General features: G+C 37.2%; 1 protein-coding gene across 2 annotated transcripts in view; it reads right to left on the reverse strand.

Moving 5' to 3' along the window:
- Positions 1 to 18510, reverse strand: part of Gsk3b (glycogen synthase kinase 3 beta) — a 139070-nt gene that overhangs the window by 74290 nt on the left and 46270 nt on the right. For both annotated transcript variants that reach the window (XM_048346707.1, XM_048346708.1), the window contains exon 2: positions 16449 to 16642. In XM_048346707.1, the coding sequence (XP_048202664.1) occupies positions 16449 to 16642 (194 nt within the window). The remainder of the gene's footprint in view (positions 1 to 16448; positions 16643 to 18510) is intronic.

Below are 18510 nucleotides of genomic sequence, written 5' to 3' on the forward strand. Positions count from 1 at the left end.
AATTTGCTGTCAGCTTATTAAACAGACAAGACGAAGACAGCCACAGAATCAACCAGGACCATTGCAGGGCTGGCAGCTCTTGGCGCTATGTGTTGGCCTCTTCCTTCCCCTTCAACCTTTCCTGTGGCTCCTCAGGCTCCATCTAAAGAAGAATGTAGATTGCAGGTGTGCAGAAAACTAGCCAGCAAAACTGTATGTAACCTCTGAACGTCTACAATAAATCATAAGTATTTAATAACCTTCAAAAAAAAAACTAACCCACAAAAATCACTAGCCATTCTGTATGCCAACAATGTACAAGCAGAAAGGAAAATCATGAAAACAACCCCATTTACAATAGCCTCAAGAAAAAGAAACCTAGGAGTTAACCTAACCAAAGATATAAAAGATCTTTATAGCAATAACTATGAAAATCGAAAGAAAGAAATCAAAAAGCACACCAAGGAAATGGAAAGACCTTCCACGTTCATGGATACATAGAATCAATATTGTGAAAATGGCCATACTGCCAAAAATGATAAATTCAACTCAATCCCCATCAAAATACCAATCGTGTTCTTTACTGAGATAGAGAAAACAATCCAAACATTCATATGGAACAACAAAAGACCTAGAATAGGCAAAGCAATTCTAGTCAAAAAAAAAAAAAAAAAAAAGGAAGACAGAAAAAGCATTGCAGGCAGTATTACAATACCAGATTTCAAACTATTACAGAGCCATAATAACAATGGAACAGACTAGAAGACACAGAAATAAAACCACATACTTACAGTCATCTGCTATTTGACAAAGAAGCCAAAAACATACAATGGAAAAAAAATGTAGCCTCTTCAACAATTGGTGTTGGGAAAACTGGGCAGCCATATACAGAAAACTAAACAATTCAAAGTGGATCAAAGTGGATCAAAGACCTCAACATCAGACCCAAAACTCTGAAACTACTGCAAGAGAGAGTAGGAAAGACATTAGAACTTATAGGCATAGGCAGGAACTTCCTGAATAGAGTCCTAGGGGGCATAACAGTTAAGAGAGAGACTAAACAAGTGGGACTATATTAAAATAAAAGGTTTCTGCACGGCTAAGGACATAGTTACTAAACTAGAAAGACAGCCAACCAATTTGGAAAGGATCTTTACCAGCAATACATCAGACAAAGGCCTAATATCCAATATATACAAGTTCAACAAAATAACCCCTTCAAAATTTAATACACCAATTACTAAATGGGAAGGGGAGCCAAGAAGAGACTTCTTAGAAGAAGTGAGAATAGCAAAGAAACACATGAGGAAATGCACATCATCCCTGGTCATAAAGGAAATGCAAATCAAAACAACCATGAAATACCATCTTACCTTAGTTAGATTGGCCAACATTTTAAATTTGAACAACAAAAAATGGTAGGGGTACAGGGAAAAAGGAACCTTACTGCACTACTGGTAGGAAGGTAAACTAGTATAATCACTTTGGAAAGCAGTCTGGAGGTTCCTTTAAAAAAATGAAACATAGGCCTTCCCCATGACCCAGCCATACTACTCCTTAGCATCTAACCTAAGCATCCTGAGCCAGGATATGATAAGGACACCTGTTAATCCATGTTCATTGCCGCACCATTCACAATAGCCAAGATATGGAAACAACCCAGATGCACCACAATAAATGAGCGAATCCAAAAAATATGATACCTATATACAATGGATTTTTACACAGCCATTAGAAAGAATTATGCCATTTGCAGGGATATAAATGGAACAAGAACAAATCACGTCATGTGAGGTAAGTCAAGCTCAGAGAGACAAAAGGTGCATGCATGTTCTCCCTGACATGCAGAAGTAAGATCTAAAATAAACTAGGATACGACAAATTACACGAGATTCTAGATACTCACATATAATGAGACCAAAAGAGGACAGTCTTAGGAGAGAATCACAAAGGTACAAAGGTACTCTTCATATGTATATAAAATAATACATAATAATATTGAAATGAATTCCAAAGGCATGGAAACAAAGGACTCTTTGTTTTTTCTTTTGCTGATGATTCTCTATTCTTTACCTTATATATTATTATTCGCGTGCACATCTGTAGAAGGGGGAGGGGAGGGCACAGAATCCAAGGGAAAAGATAAAAGAGTTCAGCAGTAGAGTGCACAAAAGTGAACTATGCAACTCATGGGTGGAAAGGGAAGGAATAAAAGAGAAAGAGGGAACAAATGATACTGCAAAATGAAATGTACTTATTACCTAATGTATGTAAATATAACCCTGTTGTCTGTCACCTCTAAAACAACAATAATTTTTTAAAGGGGGTTGTTCTGTGGTGATGTTGAGTTAAAAGCCTTACTATGCAGCAAGGTTTGGACTCAAGGTGGAAACTTAGGCTAGAAACATATATCTGAAGGTCATTTGCATAAAAATGGTTTGAATATGGGTATCTTATTGTGTCATTAGAGAAGAAATTGTGGGGGAAGAGGAGATCATAAAATAAAAGAGTGGAGTAGTAGTTAATGAAACAGAAAAGGCAAGAGAGAATGTTATCTTACAGGAGAGAATGTTATCTTAGAAACCAAGTTTTCAATAACACAAAGTGCTGAGATAAAAGAAAATTTTAAAAAAAAACTGACAAGGTTGGTTTCAATGGAACAATGGTGACAGAAACCTAATGAGATTGAATTAAAGTGGGTATACAACATTTTGAAGATTTCCAGTTAGAGAGATGGCAAGATCAGGAAATTCATTCCCCCCAAACACGTATATTATATAAACCCACCATTTCAGAGATCTGGAAACTGATCAAAGGAAACAACAAGTTAAGAAGTAAATAAATGGGATGCTATCATTTCTCTACCACCCTTTAATACAAGTTGTTTTACCAGGAGATTGGTTATGAAGACTAGAAATTTTGCTTTGAGAGGGAATGACCATAATTTAGAACAGAAATTTAAAAAACAAAAACAAAACCTCATGCCTAGTGGCCCAAGGAATAAAAATAGTAAATTTATAGAAAACAATGTATGTGTGGTCAGGGAGAGAACACTACATTTCTGCTATGTTGAGGCTTCAGTCTTGGCTGAGGAAAAAAAGATAGAATGGCAGGAAATCCAGATATGTAACAGGAAGATTCTAGAAATGAGAGGGGAATAAGGGGCTTAAATAAGCAACCTACTCATCCCTGGCTGACTGAAAACTGTATGTTCAGGCAAGACCCAAACAGACTCAGACAAAGTAAAAGCTAAGGCACTTGAAAACTGTGAATTTTGAATGCATTCTCTCACATACAGAATAAGCACCTAAAGAGGATGGAAGCTACTGCAAATTTTGTGTTTCAGCACAATCGTAAATAAGCTGGCCAATAAGCTATGCAGACAAAAGTGCAAACACAAGGAAACTAGGCACAAAAAAGTTGGAATTAAGTTTTAACTCCATATTCAAGGGTTTTCAACTGCTGTGGATAAGGATTGTACCATTACAACCAGGTATGATTGTAATGTGTCTTATGTGACACATTACATCATGTCTTATGATACAAAGACATAAGACAAACACCTTCAGAAGACTAAAATAAATAAAAATCTGGAGTTGCTATATATTATGTAAAATATTGAAATTGTGAGACATACAAACAAAAGAAGTTGCCTTGTATTCAAGTTGTTTTGTTTTTTAAGTAGTCAATATAAGCTGACTGGGTATTCACATCTGCTGCATTTCAATAAAGGTTAACTTTAAAATAAAATGAAATTAATCAGAGTTGAAACTACAATATCAAAAATGGAAAATTCACACTTAAGTGCCAGTGGCTCCCATCTATAATCCTAGCTACTCAGGAGGCTGAGATCTGATGATCAGAGTTTGAATCCAGCCTGGGCAGGAAAGTCTGTGGAGACTCTTATCTCCTGCCAACCACTAAAAGGTGGAAGTGTGGCTTAAGTGGTAGAGTACTGTCCTGGCCCTGAGTTCAAACCCCAAGAACAGCACCCAAAAAAGGGGGGGGGGGGAGGTTCACTAAGGGATGAAGGTTTTAAATGGCATTTAAAAAAGAAATCAGTAAACTTGAAAACAGTTAAGCCAAACTTATGTAATAGAAAGAACAAAGAGAAAACACTGCAGAAAACTGGACAGAACAAGAAACCACACATAGCAACAACATATGTGTGAAGGAATTACTAGGAAGACAAGACAAGAAGAGGAAAAATGTTTGAAAGAATGCCTGAAATCTTCCTAAATTTGAGAAGAAACACAAACAAACCATGAAGCTCAAAGAATATCAAATATGAGAAACACAGAAATCTACATCTAGGCACATCACATTCAAATAGTCTGAAGCTAGAAAGTAAAACTCTTAAGAATACAAGCACAGAAACTACCACAAATATACTAACAGCAACCCACAATTGACTAATTGGGGAAGCAGGGTGTCACCAGAAAGTAATTTTAAAAAATTAAAACCTGGGGCTGGGGATATAGCCTAGTGGCAAGAGTGCCTGCCTCGGATACACGAGGCCCTAGGTTCGATTCCCCAGCACCACATATACAGAAAACGGCCAGAAGCGGCGCTGTGGCTCAAGTGGCGGAGTGCTAGCCTTGAGCGGGAAGAAGCCAGGGACAGTGCTCAGGCCCTGAGTCCAAGGCCCAGGACTGGCCAAAAAATAAAAAAAATAATAAATAAATAAAACCTACAAACTGAAAATTCTACTTACAACAAAATTATTACCCACATATGATCAAAATACAGTAAGTGGAATGGAACTTTTCCTTCAGAGTGAAGACAGTGAAACTTGTTTTAATTCCCTCCCTCCCTCCCTCCCTCCCTCCCCTCCCTCCCCTCCCTCCCTCCTTCCCTCCCTCCCTCTGGCTTCTTTTTGCTCAAGGCTAATACTCTACCACTTGATGCACAGCGCTTCTTCAGCTTTTTTGGTTTGTTTATGTGGTGCTGAGGAATTGAACCCAGGGCTTCATGCTTGCAAGACAAGCACTCTACCACTAAGCCAAATTCCCAGCCCCTATTTTAATTATGTTCTATAAACAGAGAAACCATGTACACTTTATCCCAGTTTAGGGTCATGGTTAACAATCTGAAATCTGACTGGGGGACTACAGCTTAATGGTGGACAAATACCCAATCATTTCCTCCACAAATCTGAAATCTATATCTACAGAATGTCCTATCTATAAAGGCAATTTCTAGATTCTCTTTTTTATTTTTGTGCCAGTTGTGGGGCTTGAACTCAGGGTTTGGGCACTGTCCCTGAGCTTTTTTGCTAAAAGCTAGCACTTTAACACTTGAGCCACATCTCCATTTCCAGCTTTTTGGTGGTTAATTAGGGGTTTTCCTGCCTGGGCAGTCTGGCTTCAAACCAAGATCCTTAGATCTCAGCCTCCTGAGTACCTAGGATTATTCCCTTCTCACTTAAAAAATTAAATAACTACTCAAGATAAAATAACCATTATGTAAGAAAACCTGATACACTTAAATTATTTTACTTTAAACTAATAGCCATTCAAATATATCCATTTCTATCTAATGTTGTGGTTTGGATATGAAATACTCCCAAAATGTTTACGCATTAAAGCTTTGTCTCCAGCTGAAGGTCTCAATGATTGAGAAGCTATGACCTAAACAATTGATTCATAAATTGATAAATTCATAACATGATGGCATTATTGGGATGTGGACTAGCTATAAGTAGATCACTGGAGACATGTCCTTAAAACGTATGTCCCCCACACCTTCCTGTCTCCCTGTCATTGCTTCCATGACAATAAGCCATAAGCAGATCTGTTCCAAAATGTCTACCATTATCTCCTCTCTACAAGCCTAGAAACAATGGAGACAGAGGACATGGAGTAAAAACTGTAAAACCATAAGGCAAAATAAACCTTTTCTTTTTTTAAATATGTTATCCCCATAACAGGTTCTAACACAGAAACACACAGACTTTTGTTCATTTTTACATCACTTGCCACCACACACTTAAAGAAGCAAATTTTCTGGAAGCTAAAAACACAGAGTCAAGAGATTTCCAAGAAGGGTACTTTATGTACTCTTATGTAAATTTTAACTAAAGAAAAGTCAACTTTTAGGTGAAGAAATAATCTGTAAGCTTAAGACTGTGGGTGTACGGTAGGCAGTAAACAGCTGTCTATCATCTTTTCTTCCTCATCAAAGCTTATTCTATCAGGAGATCTTCTCACTGTAGAAAACTCCACTTTCAAGAAATTTAGTATATGGAGGGACAAAAGGGGAACAAATGCAGCAGTGGTATTCACTGGATACTATGTTGAAAATGAACTATACAACTTGGGGGTAGGGATAGCAGGGAAAAACAGAGTAAGAGAAGGGGTGACATTGTCCAAAAAGAAAGGTACTCTGCCTGACTTATATAATTGTAACCCCTCTATACATCATCTTTATAATAACAACAAAAAATTTTAAATTAGCATAATAGCATTCACTTAAAAGGCTTTACCCTAAAGAATTCTTCCAAAGTTGAGGATATTAATCCCAGTTCTATTTTCCACTTTTAGTTATCACACTAGGATCTAATCAGTGTTTATATCTAAAGGTTTGATTCCACAATAAACTAAAAACCCTTAAAGACTCCAGAGTTGGATAAAAAAATAATCTCAAAATAACTTCATGTATAAAGTACTTTGTTCCAAACTTACAAAAATTCAGTGTTCAAAAGTTTCGTACTTTGGGCTGGGGATATAGCCTAGTGGCAAGAGTGCCTGCCTCGGATATATGAGGCCCTAGGTTCGATTCCCCAGCACCACATATACAGAAAACGGCCAGAAGTGGCGCTGTGGCTCAAGTGGCAGAGTGCTAGCCTTGAGCGAGAAGAAGCCAGGGACAGTGCTCAGGCCCTGAGTCCAAGGCCCAGGACTGGCCAAAAAAAAAAAAAAGTTTCGTACTTTAATGAAAGGAACAACTGTAACAAAGTATGATTAAGTAAGTCTAACTTGCTCAGAAAGTGCAGTAAGTGACTAGGCACAAAAGAGAATAAAAGTAAGTATATTTCTTTGTAAAATTCCTCAGAAGGGTCAGTTCAAGTCTTAGAAAAGGTTGAAAACTTTAAACATTATAAACTATGAAGAACCACTATCAGACATTTATTTTTGGAAGGTCACTGGCTATGAAGAAGGCTGATTAAAGAGATGGAGGAGGATAAGTAAAATGATTATGCTAATTAGGTAGAAATAGTGAAAATCTATGAAGGAAAATAGATCTGAGAGGAAAGATCAACAGTTATCTGATCATCTATTGCTGTTGGATTGATAATGCACGGAAAAGGTGATTTTTCAGAGGTTTTACTCGTGACTATTTAAAGAGCAGTAGAGTCCATTGACCTAGAAAGTTGGGAAGCAGGAAAGAATGAGTTCATCTTAGGACATGAACAGGTTGGAATGAAATGAGACACAATAAAGTTGAATGGTCCAGAAAGCAATCTCAATACATTCATCTTATGCTGTAACAAAAAGTTTGAATGGTACTTAAAGCCACAGAAATGTCTAACAACTGCCTGTAGAATAAGAAATGACATAATTTTGCTAGGTTTCCAAGAAGCAGAAAAACTATAAAGGGCACCAAAAATAAATTGGTCAGAAAGTATTCTCTAGACAGTGATGCCACATAGCCTCAACAAAGAGTTCTAGTCTGTGAATGACTTACACTTAAGATAATAGAATCAACAGAAAAGGCTGAGAATAAGCAAAGTTGTAAGAGAAGAGCTCCAATTAGCTACAGAAACAAAGGGGAATAGATTGAAGGGGCAGGGTGAGATGCTTTCATAGGCTAAACAAAGTAAAAGAATTGTACTTCGTGTCAGCTACTTTGGAAAGATATGAACCAATTTCTTGAATGCTTAATTTAAGAAGACCATGCATGTAAATTAATGATGAAATTCACATTCTTCAGATATTGCATCATATACATTACATTGCTATAGCAATAATAACCATAACACTAATAAATAAAGAATACGGAGAATTTACTGAGTCAAGCACTGTAGAGCTTTATCTCTGTAACCTCATTTAATTTTCCCTATAAACTTATCAAAAAACCAAGACTGGGGCTGGGGATATGGCCTAGTGGCAAGAGTGCCTGCCTCATATACATGAGGCCCTGGGTTCGATTCCCCAGAACCACATATACAGAAAATGGCCAGAAGTGGCGCTGTGGCTCAAGTGGCAGAGTGCTGGCCTTGAGCGGGAAGAAGCCAGGGACAGTGCTCAGGCCCAGAGTCCAAGCCCCAGGACTGGCCAAAAAAAAAAAAAAAAAATCAAGACTGGAATCCTTATTTTAGAGGGGGCGCAGGATAAACAAGGAACTTGGTAGCAAAAAGCTGAACAAGAACTAAACCAGGTATGTCAGATTCATGCACTTAACTACCATAATGAAATGGAACTCAATTTCATCCCAACTTTCATTTACTACTGTACTGTGTGAAGCACACAATGACAATACAGAAAACCTCAATATTGGGGCTGGGAATATGGCCTACTGGCAAGAGTGCTTGCCTCATATACATGAAGCCCTGGGTTCGATTCCCCAGCACCACATATATAGAAAACGGCCAGAAGTGGCGCTGTGACTCAAGTGGCAGAGTGCTAGCCTTGAGCAAAAAGAAGCCAGGGACAGTGCTCAGGCCCTGAGTCCAAGGCCCAGGACTGGCAAAAAAAACTCCACAAAAACAAACAAGACCTCAATACTGAAAGCATTTATAATTCAGACTGGCTATGAGGCATTTGCCTTTATTATTCAAGAGTGGTACTACTACTCAAGAGGTAGAGATGGGAGGCTTAAGGTCTGAGGCCAGCGGGGACAAAAAGTTAGTGAGAATCCATCTCAACCACCACTCCTGGTATATCAATATGTACATATAATTCAAGGTACATGAAAAGGTTAAGTAGGAGGATCATATTCCTGAAAGACAGAACATGGGCTCCCTTAAATCTGTGCCACCAATAGCCTTAAATCTCAATTGCTGGTAATTCTACTTTCTCACTCAGGCTAAAAGCCTTGAAGTCAGTATTTTTCTTTTTCTCCAACCTCACTTTACCTCTGTCAAGAAATCTTGTTGGTTCCACCTTCAACATATACCCAAAATGAAAGCAACTGTACCCTCAAGTACTTATTTAATGAAAATGAAAGTTTTGTTCCACACACAGGAATGTTCAAACTGCTCTATTAGAACAGCCACCATATAGCCTTTAGTTGGTGAATAGATAAACAAGCTGTGGTACAGTACATTTACACCCTGCAATATACTAATCAGTTATAAAAAAGAAATAATAATACATGTAACATGTATAAATATCCAGTGAATAATGTATCTACTGGCCTACTGATTGTAACAAATGTTATTATCCCACAAGAAGGTATTAGTAATACTAGAAACTTGGGGACTAGAAGGAGAAGAGAGGAGGCTTTATGAGAATTGTCCGTCCATTCTACTCATTTCTTTCTGTCAAAGTAAAACTTCCAAAGAGTCAAATATATGTGTGTGTATGTATATGTATGTGTGTATGTACGTGTGTGTGTGTGTATTATATATACTGGGGTGGGGCAGTCCTGGTGCTTGAACTCAAAGCCTGAGCACTGTCCCTGGCTACTTTTTGTTTAAGGCAAGCATTCTACCACTTGAGCCACAGTCCCACTCCCCGATTTTTCTGTTTATATGGTGCTGAGGAATCGAACCCAGGGCTTCATGCATGCAAGGCAAACACTCTACCACTAAGCCATATTCCCAGCCCCATCAAATAATGTTTTTAAACTTGAAGTTTAAAAAACAAAAACAACAGGCAAAGGATTCCAAAAGGTATTTCTCCTAAGAAGACATACAAATGGACAATATTAAGTACATTCGAACATGGTAACATCATTAATCTAGAAAAATGTAAATTAATTTGACAAAGGAGGACTAGTTGTGTAGCTCACAGGCAGAGCATTTGCTCTCCATGCGTAAGGACCTGAGTTCAATCTCCAGTAAAACACACACACACACACACACACAAATGTGCACATGCAAACACACATGTTGAAACCCTCTACCCACAAGGATGGGTTTAATTTTTTAAAACAGTGTTCTGGGGGATGTGGAGAATTACAATACTTATACATTGATATGGGACTGTAAAATGGTACAGTTGTTTTGGAAAACAGATGAAGTCCTCAGATTATTATAGAATTACTACATGACTCAGAAGTTCCCTCCTAGATATAGGTGTTCAAAACAAATGTCCATCCAAATAGTTATAAGCACAAACAACCTAGATGTCCATCAGCTGATGAACAGACATGCAAAGAATGTAACAAGCCTACACATTAAAATATTATAGCCCACACACTAAATTATTATTCAACCATAAACAAGAATAAAATATTAAAAACATAAAAAGGTACTAAAGGCATTACAGTAAGTAAAAGAAGCTAATCACAAAAGATCATATATTATGATTCCATTTACATGAAATGTCCAGAAAGGCCAAATAGATTAGCCATTTCCAGAGCCTAGAAGGATAGGATAGAGACTAACTGAATGGGTAGAGAATTACTTTTTGAGATGATGAAAAGATTCTAAAATTAGACAGTGGTGAATTATAGAATTCTGTACTCTATTCAAATGACTGAATTGTAAACTTAATGTCAGATAGCTACCAACACACAAAAATACAATCCTAATATTAAGCAATGCTTTTAAATCCACTGATATATAGGACTTAGAACAGTGTAAATACTAATAGTTAAGTCAAATAGAAGTGAGAAAACTTGAAAAGCAACTGTACCTTTTATTACATTTCTCTCCTAAACACTCAAGCCACAGCAAACCAGAGAGAGGAGGACATTCGGGACCACAAATATCAATTCCTCTATTTTTTTTTCTTCTGCTATAATGGACACAATAAAATTATCTGGTTTTAAGTGCACAATCAATAGAATTCTTCCATACCACCTGTTGAAAGTTCAATTAGGTTAAATATCACACACACACACACACACACACACACACACACACACACACACATATTTCCCTTGTCACCCTATGAATAAGTAGTGAGAAGTTTGGTATGACAACTATGAAAATGTGCCCTCTCAGATTTCTCACTACAAAGAGAACACTGCTAACCAATGGTGCTGTGTTCTCAAACCACTTATCTTGCTGGGACCAAGCCAAGCTTCCAATGCGTTGTCTCCAGCCAATGACTGGGTGTGGCAGGCATGCTTAATACAAGTCTTTTCTTGGCTGACTGCACTCCTCTGACAGGGCAATTTTGGATTATTACTCTCTTCACCTTTGCTGTTTCTTTCTTAGAGCTGTAGTGCTGTGTAAGACTTTTCCTACCCACTGTTTTTGGTCCTTCCCTTTTTCCTTCCACTGGGATTTTAGCTTCCACTTAGTAAATACAATTTTTCTTGGGCCAAACAGCATTTTTATAAGGCATGGGTATAGATTATAACTATTTCAAGATGATCATCCATTTTTATCAGCGAAAGGATTTTCCATGAAAGACTTGCACTGCTATTGTAAACACAAATAATTAGGCACTTTAAAATGGGATCACCAAGTATAAGAAGTAAAACAAATAGGGGGAAAACTCAAAGTGAACAGCAGGCTGTAGTAATTCAGATTCATCAGAAGAAAAATGCAGCTTAAACAGTAAGACTACCTAATTCTCAGATTTACTAAGTGCAAGTTTGACCACATGAAGTTAAAAAGTAACAAAATTTTAGAAGTCAAAAACACAGCTCAGTTGATGTGGAGAAGGTAACCATAAACCTTGTATGGTCATGTTTAGGATCATCTAGAATTTGAAAATGTGGTTCCCAAAAGCAAATGGTGGCCAAAAGCAAAGTAATAGTGAATGTGCTTAATTTAAGTAATAAAATATGAATTTTAGATTTACTGAAAGGTAGGCATGTCTTTAGTGAAGTTGAGTAGAATTGAATAGAGTCCTTGCAATTCAGCACCGAACTTTATATACTTTGAGCAATCATCGTTTTTTGTCCTGAATGGTGGCCTCCTTGGAACTAAAAGACCCCACCTTCACACCAAAAATCATATTGTCAAGTGCTTTAAAACCTACAAGTTCCCATAATACTTAGTCACATTTAATTCACATAACATTGAAGGTAATGATAAAGGAAACATACACTAATATTTACTTTCTATTATATGCTAAATACTGGGCTGGCACATTGCTAGAACAATAGTAACCTCACTTTACAGATGATAAAACTGAAGCCCATAAAGTTAATAGTATGTGCAGGCAGGCTTTCAAACCCACTATGTTGTCTCTAAAAGATACTCCAAGATGAATGGAGGACAGAAGGGTAGGCAAATTCAGTCATTATATTAAATGTACATCATTTTAAAATTGAACCCTGTAGCATGAGGGTATAGATGGGATTGGAAAAGATGGGAGAGAACAATGGAAGGGGTCACAATCAAGATGCACTGTTCTGGAGCTGGGAATATGGCCTAGTGGCAAGAGTGCTTGCCTCCTATACATGAGGGCCTGGGCTCGATTCCTCAGCACCACATACACAGAAAATGGCCAGAAGTGGCGCGGTGGCTCAAGTGGCAGAGTGCTAGCCTTGAGCAAAAAGAAGCCAGGGACAGTGCTCAGGCCCTGAGTTCACAGCCTAGGACTTGCCAAAAAAAAAAAAAAAGATGCACTGTACTAATAAACTGACTTGTGAAATTAAAACCCCTTTGTATAAATATATAAAATTTCTTTATAAAAAAAGGATATACACACATATTGAAGCTGCAGATTTTAGATCAGTGGTAGCATATCTGGCTCAGCATGTGCAAGACCCTGGGGTACATTTCCAAAAATAAAGCAATCAACATTGACACTTTACATTGCCTATTGCTTCTATATTCCCAACCACAGAACAAGTTTTTTTAAAAAAGGCAGGAAACCTTGAAATCTAAGAGTTAGTACAAAGAACACTGAAATTAATTGTTAAGGAAGCTAAGATCACTAAGTAACTAAAAATGCAACTTCCTGATTTTCAAATTGGAAATGCCAACCTTGAAAAGCATAAGTAGTTTCCGTGGTTGATTCCTTGTTCTAATTTTAAATGTCTTCTGCATTAATTATGGATCTAGTTCAACTTTACAGGAACATATTCTATCAAGCATTTCCAAACTGCCCAAGTGAATAAGGTGGTTTGTTTTAGTGAAGTAAATTGTCACAATATAATGGAAATTTAAATTGTAGGCAAAACACTATTGAAATGAAGGTATTATACAAAAATTACTTTTAAAGTTCAGTACTAATAAAGGTATAACTACTTGGGGTTTTTTCCCCTCTAACCATTACCCTCCTTATTATCTGTTCGCCAAAATAAACTATCTCTCAATGCCATGAGGATTACTGATCAGTTTATTAAGGAACAGGTTTATTTAACTGGGAAAGAACAAGATCCAATTCTAGTCTTTTCTCTCAACACACCTAATTATTTAATGCAATCCTAAATGCAAGTTATTTAAATCTCAGTTAAAAGTACAGATTCTTGGGGCTGGGGATATGGCCTAGTGGCAAGAGAGCTTGCCTCGTATACATAAGGCCCTGGGTTCGATTCCCCAGCACCACATATATGGAAAATGGCCAGAAGTGGTGCTGTGGCTCAAGTGGCAGAGTGCTAGCCTTGAGCAAAAGGAAGCCAGGGACAGTGCTCAGGCCCTGAGTCCAAGGCCCAGGACTGGCCAAAAAAAAAAAGTACAGATTCTTAAATTGTCAGAGAAACTCCTATTGTTTTAAAAGAAACAAACTGGTCAATGTATCAGACTTTGTATTTTCATCTCAACTAATTGTATGGTTAACATTAAAGAAGAAAAAAGAATATCCTAAAAGGGAAGAGTGATATAACAAGAAGAACTGAACTTTCTTTGTGTAAGGTAGCCTACTTTCTGGCATGTAGATAAAAAGTATATAATAACCATAAGACAATTAAAATACTTAAGAAGAAACTAAAAGACACAAAAGTAAACTTGAACAAAAAGAAAGCTATCTTATTCCTGAATCATATGTGTGCATACATACCTATGTATATAAACAAATACATACACAGCCCTACTGTCTATTGTAGGCATGTGTGCACATGTGCATAAACACATGCCCTTGCGTGCACTTATAGTTTAATTTTGTTGGCTAGGAGGACTTAGAGTTAACTTGAAAGGACTTTCAATGGCCATATCTGAGTCAATATAGGTAGTAAAAAGAAAAGAAAAAAAAGACTGTAATCCTAGCTACTTAAATAGAAGACTGAGATCTGAGGATCCAGGTTCAAAGCCAGTCCAAGCAGGGAAAGTCTATGAGATTCTTATCTTTAACTACCAAAAAGCCAGAAGTAGAGCTGTAGCTCAACTGGTACAGTGCTAGTCTAAATAAAAAAAATCTCAGAGACAGCCTCCAGGCACCGAGTTCAAGCTAAGGACTGGCACACAAAAAATTTTAAAGGCAAAATTATATTTACTAAAACTCATTCACACACACACACACATACACACACACACACACACACACACACAAAACAACTCATTCAGTAAGAGGCAGGTGCAAAAAAGTTCTTCAATATGGAAGAATCTCAACTAATATATAAAATAAATTAAAAATAATTTAGCAGCTGTAACTTTAACTGATTCAAACAAGATGTATCAATGAAAACTAAAATTACTTGGCAAAAGTTTGGTGGAAAAAATACATATTAAGTGGGCATCAGTGTCTCAGACCTATAATCCTAGAAGGCTGAAACCTGGAGGATGGAGGTTCCAAGCCAAACCAGCCATAAAAGTCCATGAGACTCTCATCTCCAAAATAATCAAAGTCAGGCTGAACAAACAGTACTTCAATTGGCTGACAGTCCTGAGCAAGCCAAGCACGTTGCAAGGTCCCTGAGTTCAAGCTCCAATACTGACAAACAAACAAAGGGGTTTTAAAATAATAGAAAAACTACTTCCCCACAGACTTAAATCCTACAGGAAAGAAACCTAGCATACACTTACTTTATAATGTTATCAAGTAATGGGCCTCCTGACATGATACATTAAGAACAAACTATCAGGACTGGGGATGTGGCCTAGTGGCAAGAGTGCTTGCCTCGTATACATGAAGCCCTCGGTTTGATTCCCCAGCACCACATATACAGAAAATGGCCAGAAGTGGCGCTGTGGCTCAAGTGGCAGAGTGCTAGCCTTGAGCAAAAAGAAGCCAGGGACAGTGCTCAGGCCCTGAGTCCAAGGCCCAGGACTGGCCAAAAAAAAAAAAAAGAACAAACTATCATTTCTATGGTGTTCCTAATAAAAAATGAATATTCTCAATCTAACAAAATTATTAGATAACCTCAAATAACTAGCCTATACTAACTATGCAAAAATATGAATGCTATAAATGATAATAACTGAAAAAAATCTCCCAGTATAGGGCACTATGGAAACATAACAATGAAAATACCTAAACCAGGACTTTCTTTTGCTGTAAAGGCCACTATTGGGGAAAATGGAAAAACTTTAGTAAGATCTGAATATTACATTATATTATATTCGCTTCCTAACTCTTTTGTGTATGCAAATGTCTCTTTCTGGAAGTGGAAAGAGAAAGTTCAATACAGTGACAGTAAGAGATCTGAATACAGTGACAGTAAGAGATTTGACACAAGAACCTGATACTACAATACAGTGAGGTGTAACACTTTTTTGGGGGGTGGGGGTGGGGCGGGAGGGGGGGGAAGTGATTCTAGGCTGGAGTAAGGCCAGCCTAGGCCAGAAAGTCTGCAACTCTTGTCTCCAACTTGCAACCAAAAAGCTGGAAGTAAAATTGTGGCTCAATTGATAAAGCACTAGCCTTGAGCAAAAAAGGCTAATGGACAACTTAGGGACAGTGAATGCATGCACATAAGCATGCACACAAACATATCAAAGCAAAACCTCTTTAGAATATTTTAGGCATTCTAGAGCAGTAAACATTAGAGTGCTATTTCAGAGTAGTGATCACCTCTTCTTTTTTTAATATCACTCAACTGAAAGTTTGTCATAGTCCTTACAACATGGCAATCTCTCAGTAAAATGTTGCATAAGTGAGAGAAACAGCAAAAAGTCTGCACAACTTGTTACTAGCTAATTGGAGTGTAGTTCTCCTGACTCTTTACAATACAAAAATATCTAATTTTCCACGCACATGGTATAAGAAATAAAAATAACAAGAATTTAACTTCTCTTTCATAGGATTTTACAGTCTCACTTAGCAGCGTTTACAGAAATGTTGATGTTTGGTAAAGTTTATCACTATAAAAAATATAACTAGAAATCAAATACCTACAGTAATTAAGCTAAACAAAAACTAACACAAAAGATGAAATGTTAAGTAAAATGAAGCAACTGAAACTAACCTTTCATATGCATCAAAATAGCAACGAAATACATGACATACTCAAAAGTTTTTTACCTTAAATCTCTTGTCCTGCAATACTTTTTTGATGGCAACCAGTTCTCCTGAATCACACAGTTTGGCTTGATACACCACACCAAATGATCCATTTCCAATCACTTTAGTATCTGTATAGCTGACTTCTTGTGGCCTGTCTGGACCCTGCCCAGGAGTTGCCACCACTGTGGTCACTTTGCTGCCATCTTTATCTCCTAAAGGGAAAAAAAGGGGATTTATTTAAAAAGGTAAAATAAGAACTGTACAAAATTATATTATAAAAGCAGCGTAAGCACACAAAGTAAACTATATTCTTACAAAAATTCATTTTTAAATGCTCATCTTAGCTTCTAATACAGAAATGTTTTAACTGTAAGCAATCTTTAACCACTATTAAGTTATTCTACAAATCAGGTAGTATGTTTAGTTTATACATTATATACATATACAGTGTGTGTACATATATATATATATATATCACATCACTCTTTTCTGGGAATAAAAACTTCTCATGAAGTAAATATGCTGTTCCTATATTAAAAGTAGTAGAAAAGCCGAGAGTGGTGACACCTGTCTGTAATCTCAGCATTTGGTAGGCAGAAGCATCCTAAGTTTGAGAATAGTCTGGGCTACATAGCAAGACCCTATCTCAATAAACAGTAATAGGGGCTGGAGGTGTGGCTCAGGTGGTAGAGCGCCAGCCAGTGAGTGAAAGCATCAGATAATGAGCTTGAGTCCCAGCCTCAAAATAAAATAATAAATAAGTAACAGAGGAAGAAGGTTAAAATTGCCTATGGTCATAAAGCAATTAGTTGACCCACCAGGGCTTATATGTAATAATAAAGGATCCTAGTTGTTGCTTTGAAGCCTTTCACCTGAAAATAAAACATGTACAGCTGAAAATATCTAAATATGCTAATTATAATCAGACCATTCTATCTTTGGGGAGGTAAGACTTTGAAATTTTGCTTCCCTGTACCTTATTTCCTTTTTAAAAAAATAAAAAAAATCACAATACCTTTTAGAGAATGGTCAGATGGGAAAAATTTTTTTGCCAGTCTTAGGGCTTGAACTCAGGGCTTGGGCACTGTCCGTGGCCTCTTTTGGGTCAAGGCTAGCACTCTACCTCTTGTGCCATAGCACCACTTCTGGCTTTTTCTGTCTATGTGGTGCTGAGGAATCAAACCCAGGGCTTCATGCATGCTAGGAAAGCACTCTACCACTAAGCCACATTCCCAGCCCAGGAGGAAGAATTTTAATTTGGGAGTAATAAATGTAAAGCCTAAAAGAAAAATCAAACTCATTCTAAAATGAACATCATTTGTAAGTAGTTTACTGGTCTGGTCTCTGCTCACTCATGGCTCTCTCGCCTTCTCTGCTTTCCTTCCTCTCTAGCAACAAGCCAAGGGCTCCAATTCAAGCTCTAGAACCATATGCTACTTTAACAAGTAGGTATGGTCAGTCCAAAAATCATCTTTTTTTTCCCCAATAATCATCTTATTCTGAGTTCTTAACCTATTCTGAACTATCTACCACCTGACTTTTTAAAGCTTTAAATTGTTCTTTTCATGACTTTATAATAAAAATGGTTCTAGAGATAATTATCTTAAAATAGTAAGTATGGCTCCTCCTTCTTACTTTCCTGAAAACTCTGAAACCAATCTCAGTAAAATTTAATTTCTTTGGACTCATTGACTGAACTGTACTTTTTTCTATTACTCACCCATTATATCACTATTATGTTACATGCTACCTAAATTAACATAACCATGTGAAAGAAAAACTATCTTATAAGCACTTCCCCTACTAAATATAAATTGCTTGATAGTAAATATCCAAAATGTTGCTTAATAGTAAATATCCAAAGTGTTGCTGGCATACTATAACCTATATTTATTTTTTTGTAATTTTTTTTCTTTTGCCAGTCCTGGGCCTTGAACTCAGGGCCTAAGCACTGTCCCTGGCTTCCTTTTGCTTAAGGCTAGCACTCTGCCACTTGAGCCACAGCACCACTTCTGGCCGTTTTCTATATATGTGGTGCTTGGGAATCGAACCCAGGGCTTCATGTATACGAGGCAAGCAC

The sequence above is a fragment of the Perognathus longimembris genome, chromosome 5 (assembly GCF_023159225.1).
Source record: "Perognathus longimembris pacificus isolate PPM17 chromosome 5, ASM2315922v1, whole genome shotgun sequence".
Classification (NCBI taxonomy): domain Eukaryota; kingdom Metazoa; phylum Chordata; class Mammalia; order Rodentia; family Heteromyidae; genus Perognathus; species Perognathus longimembris.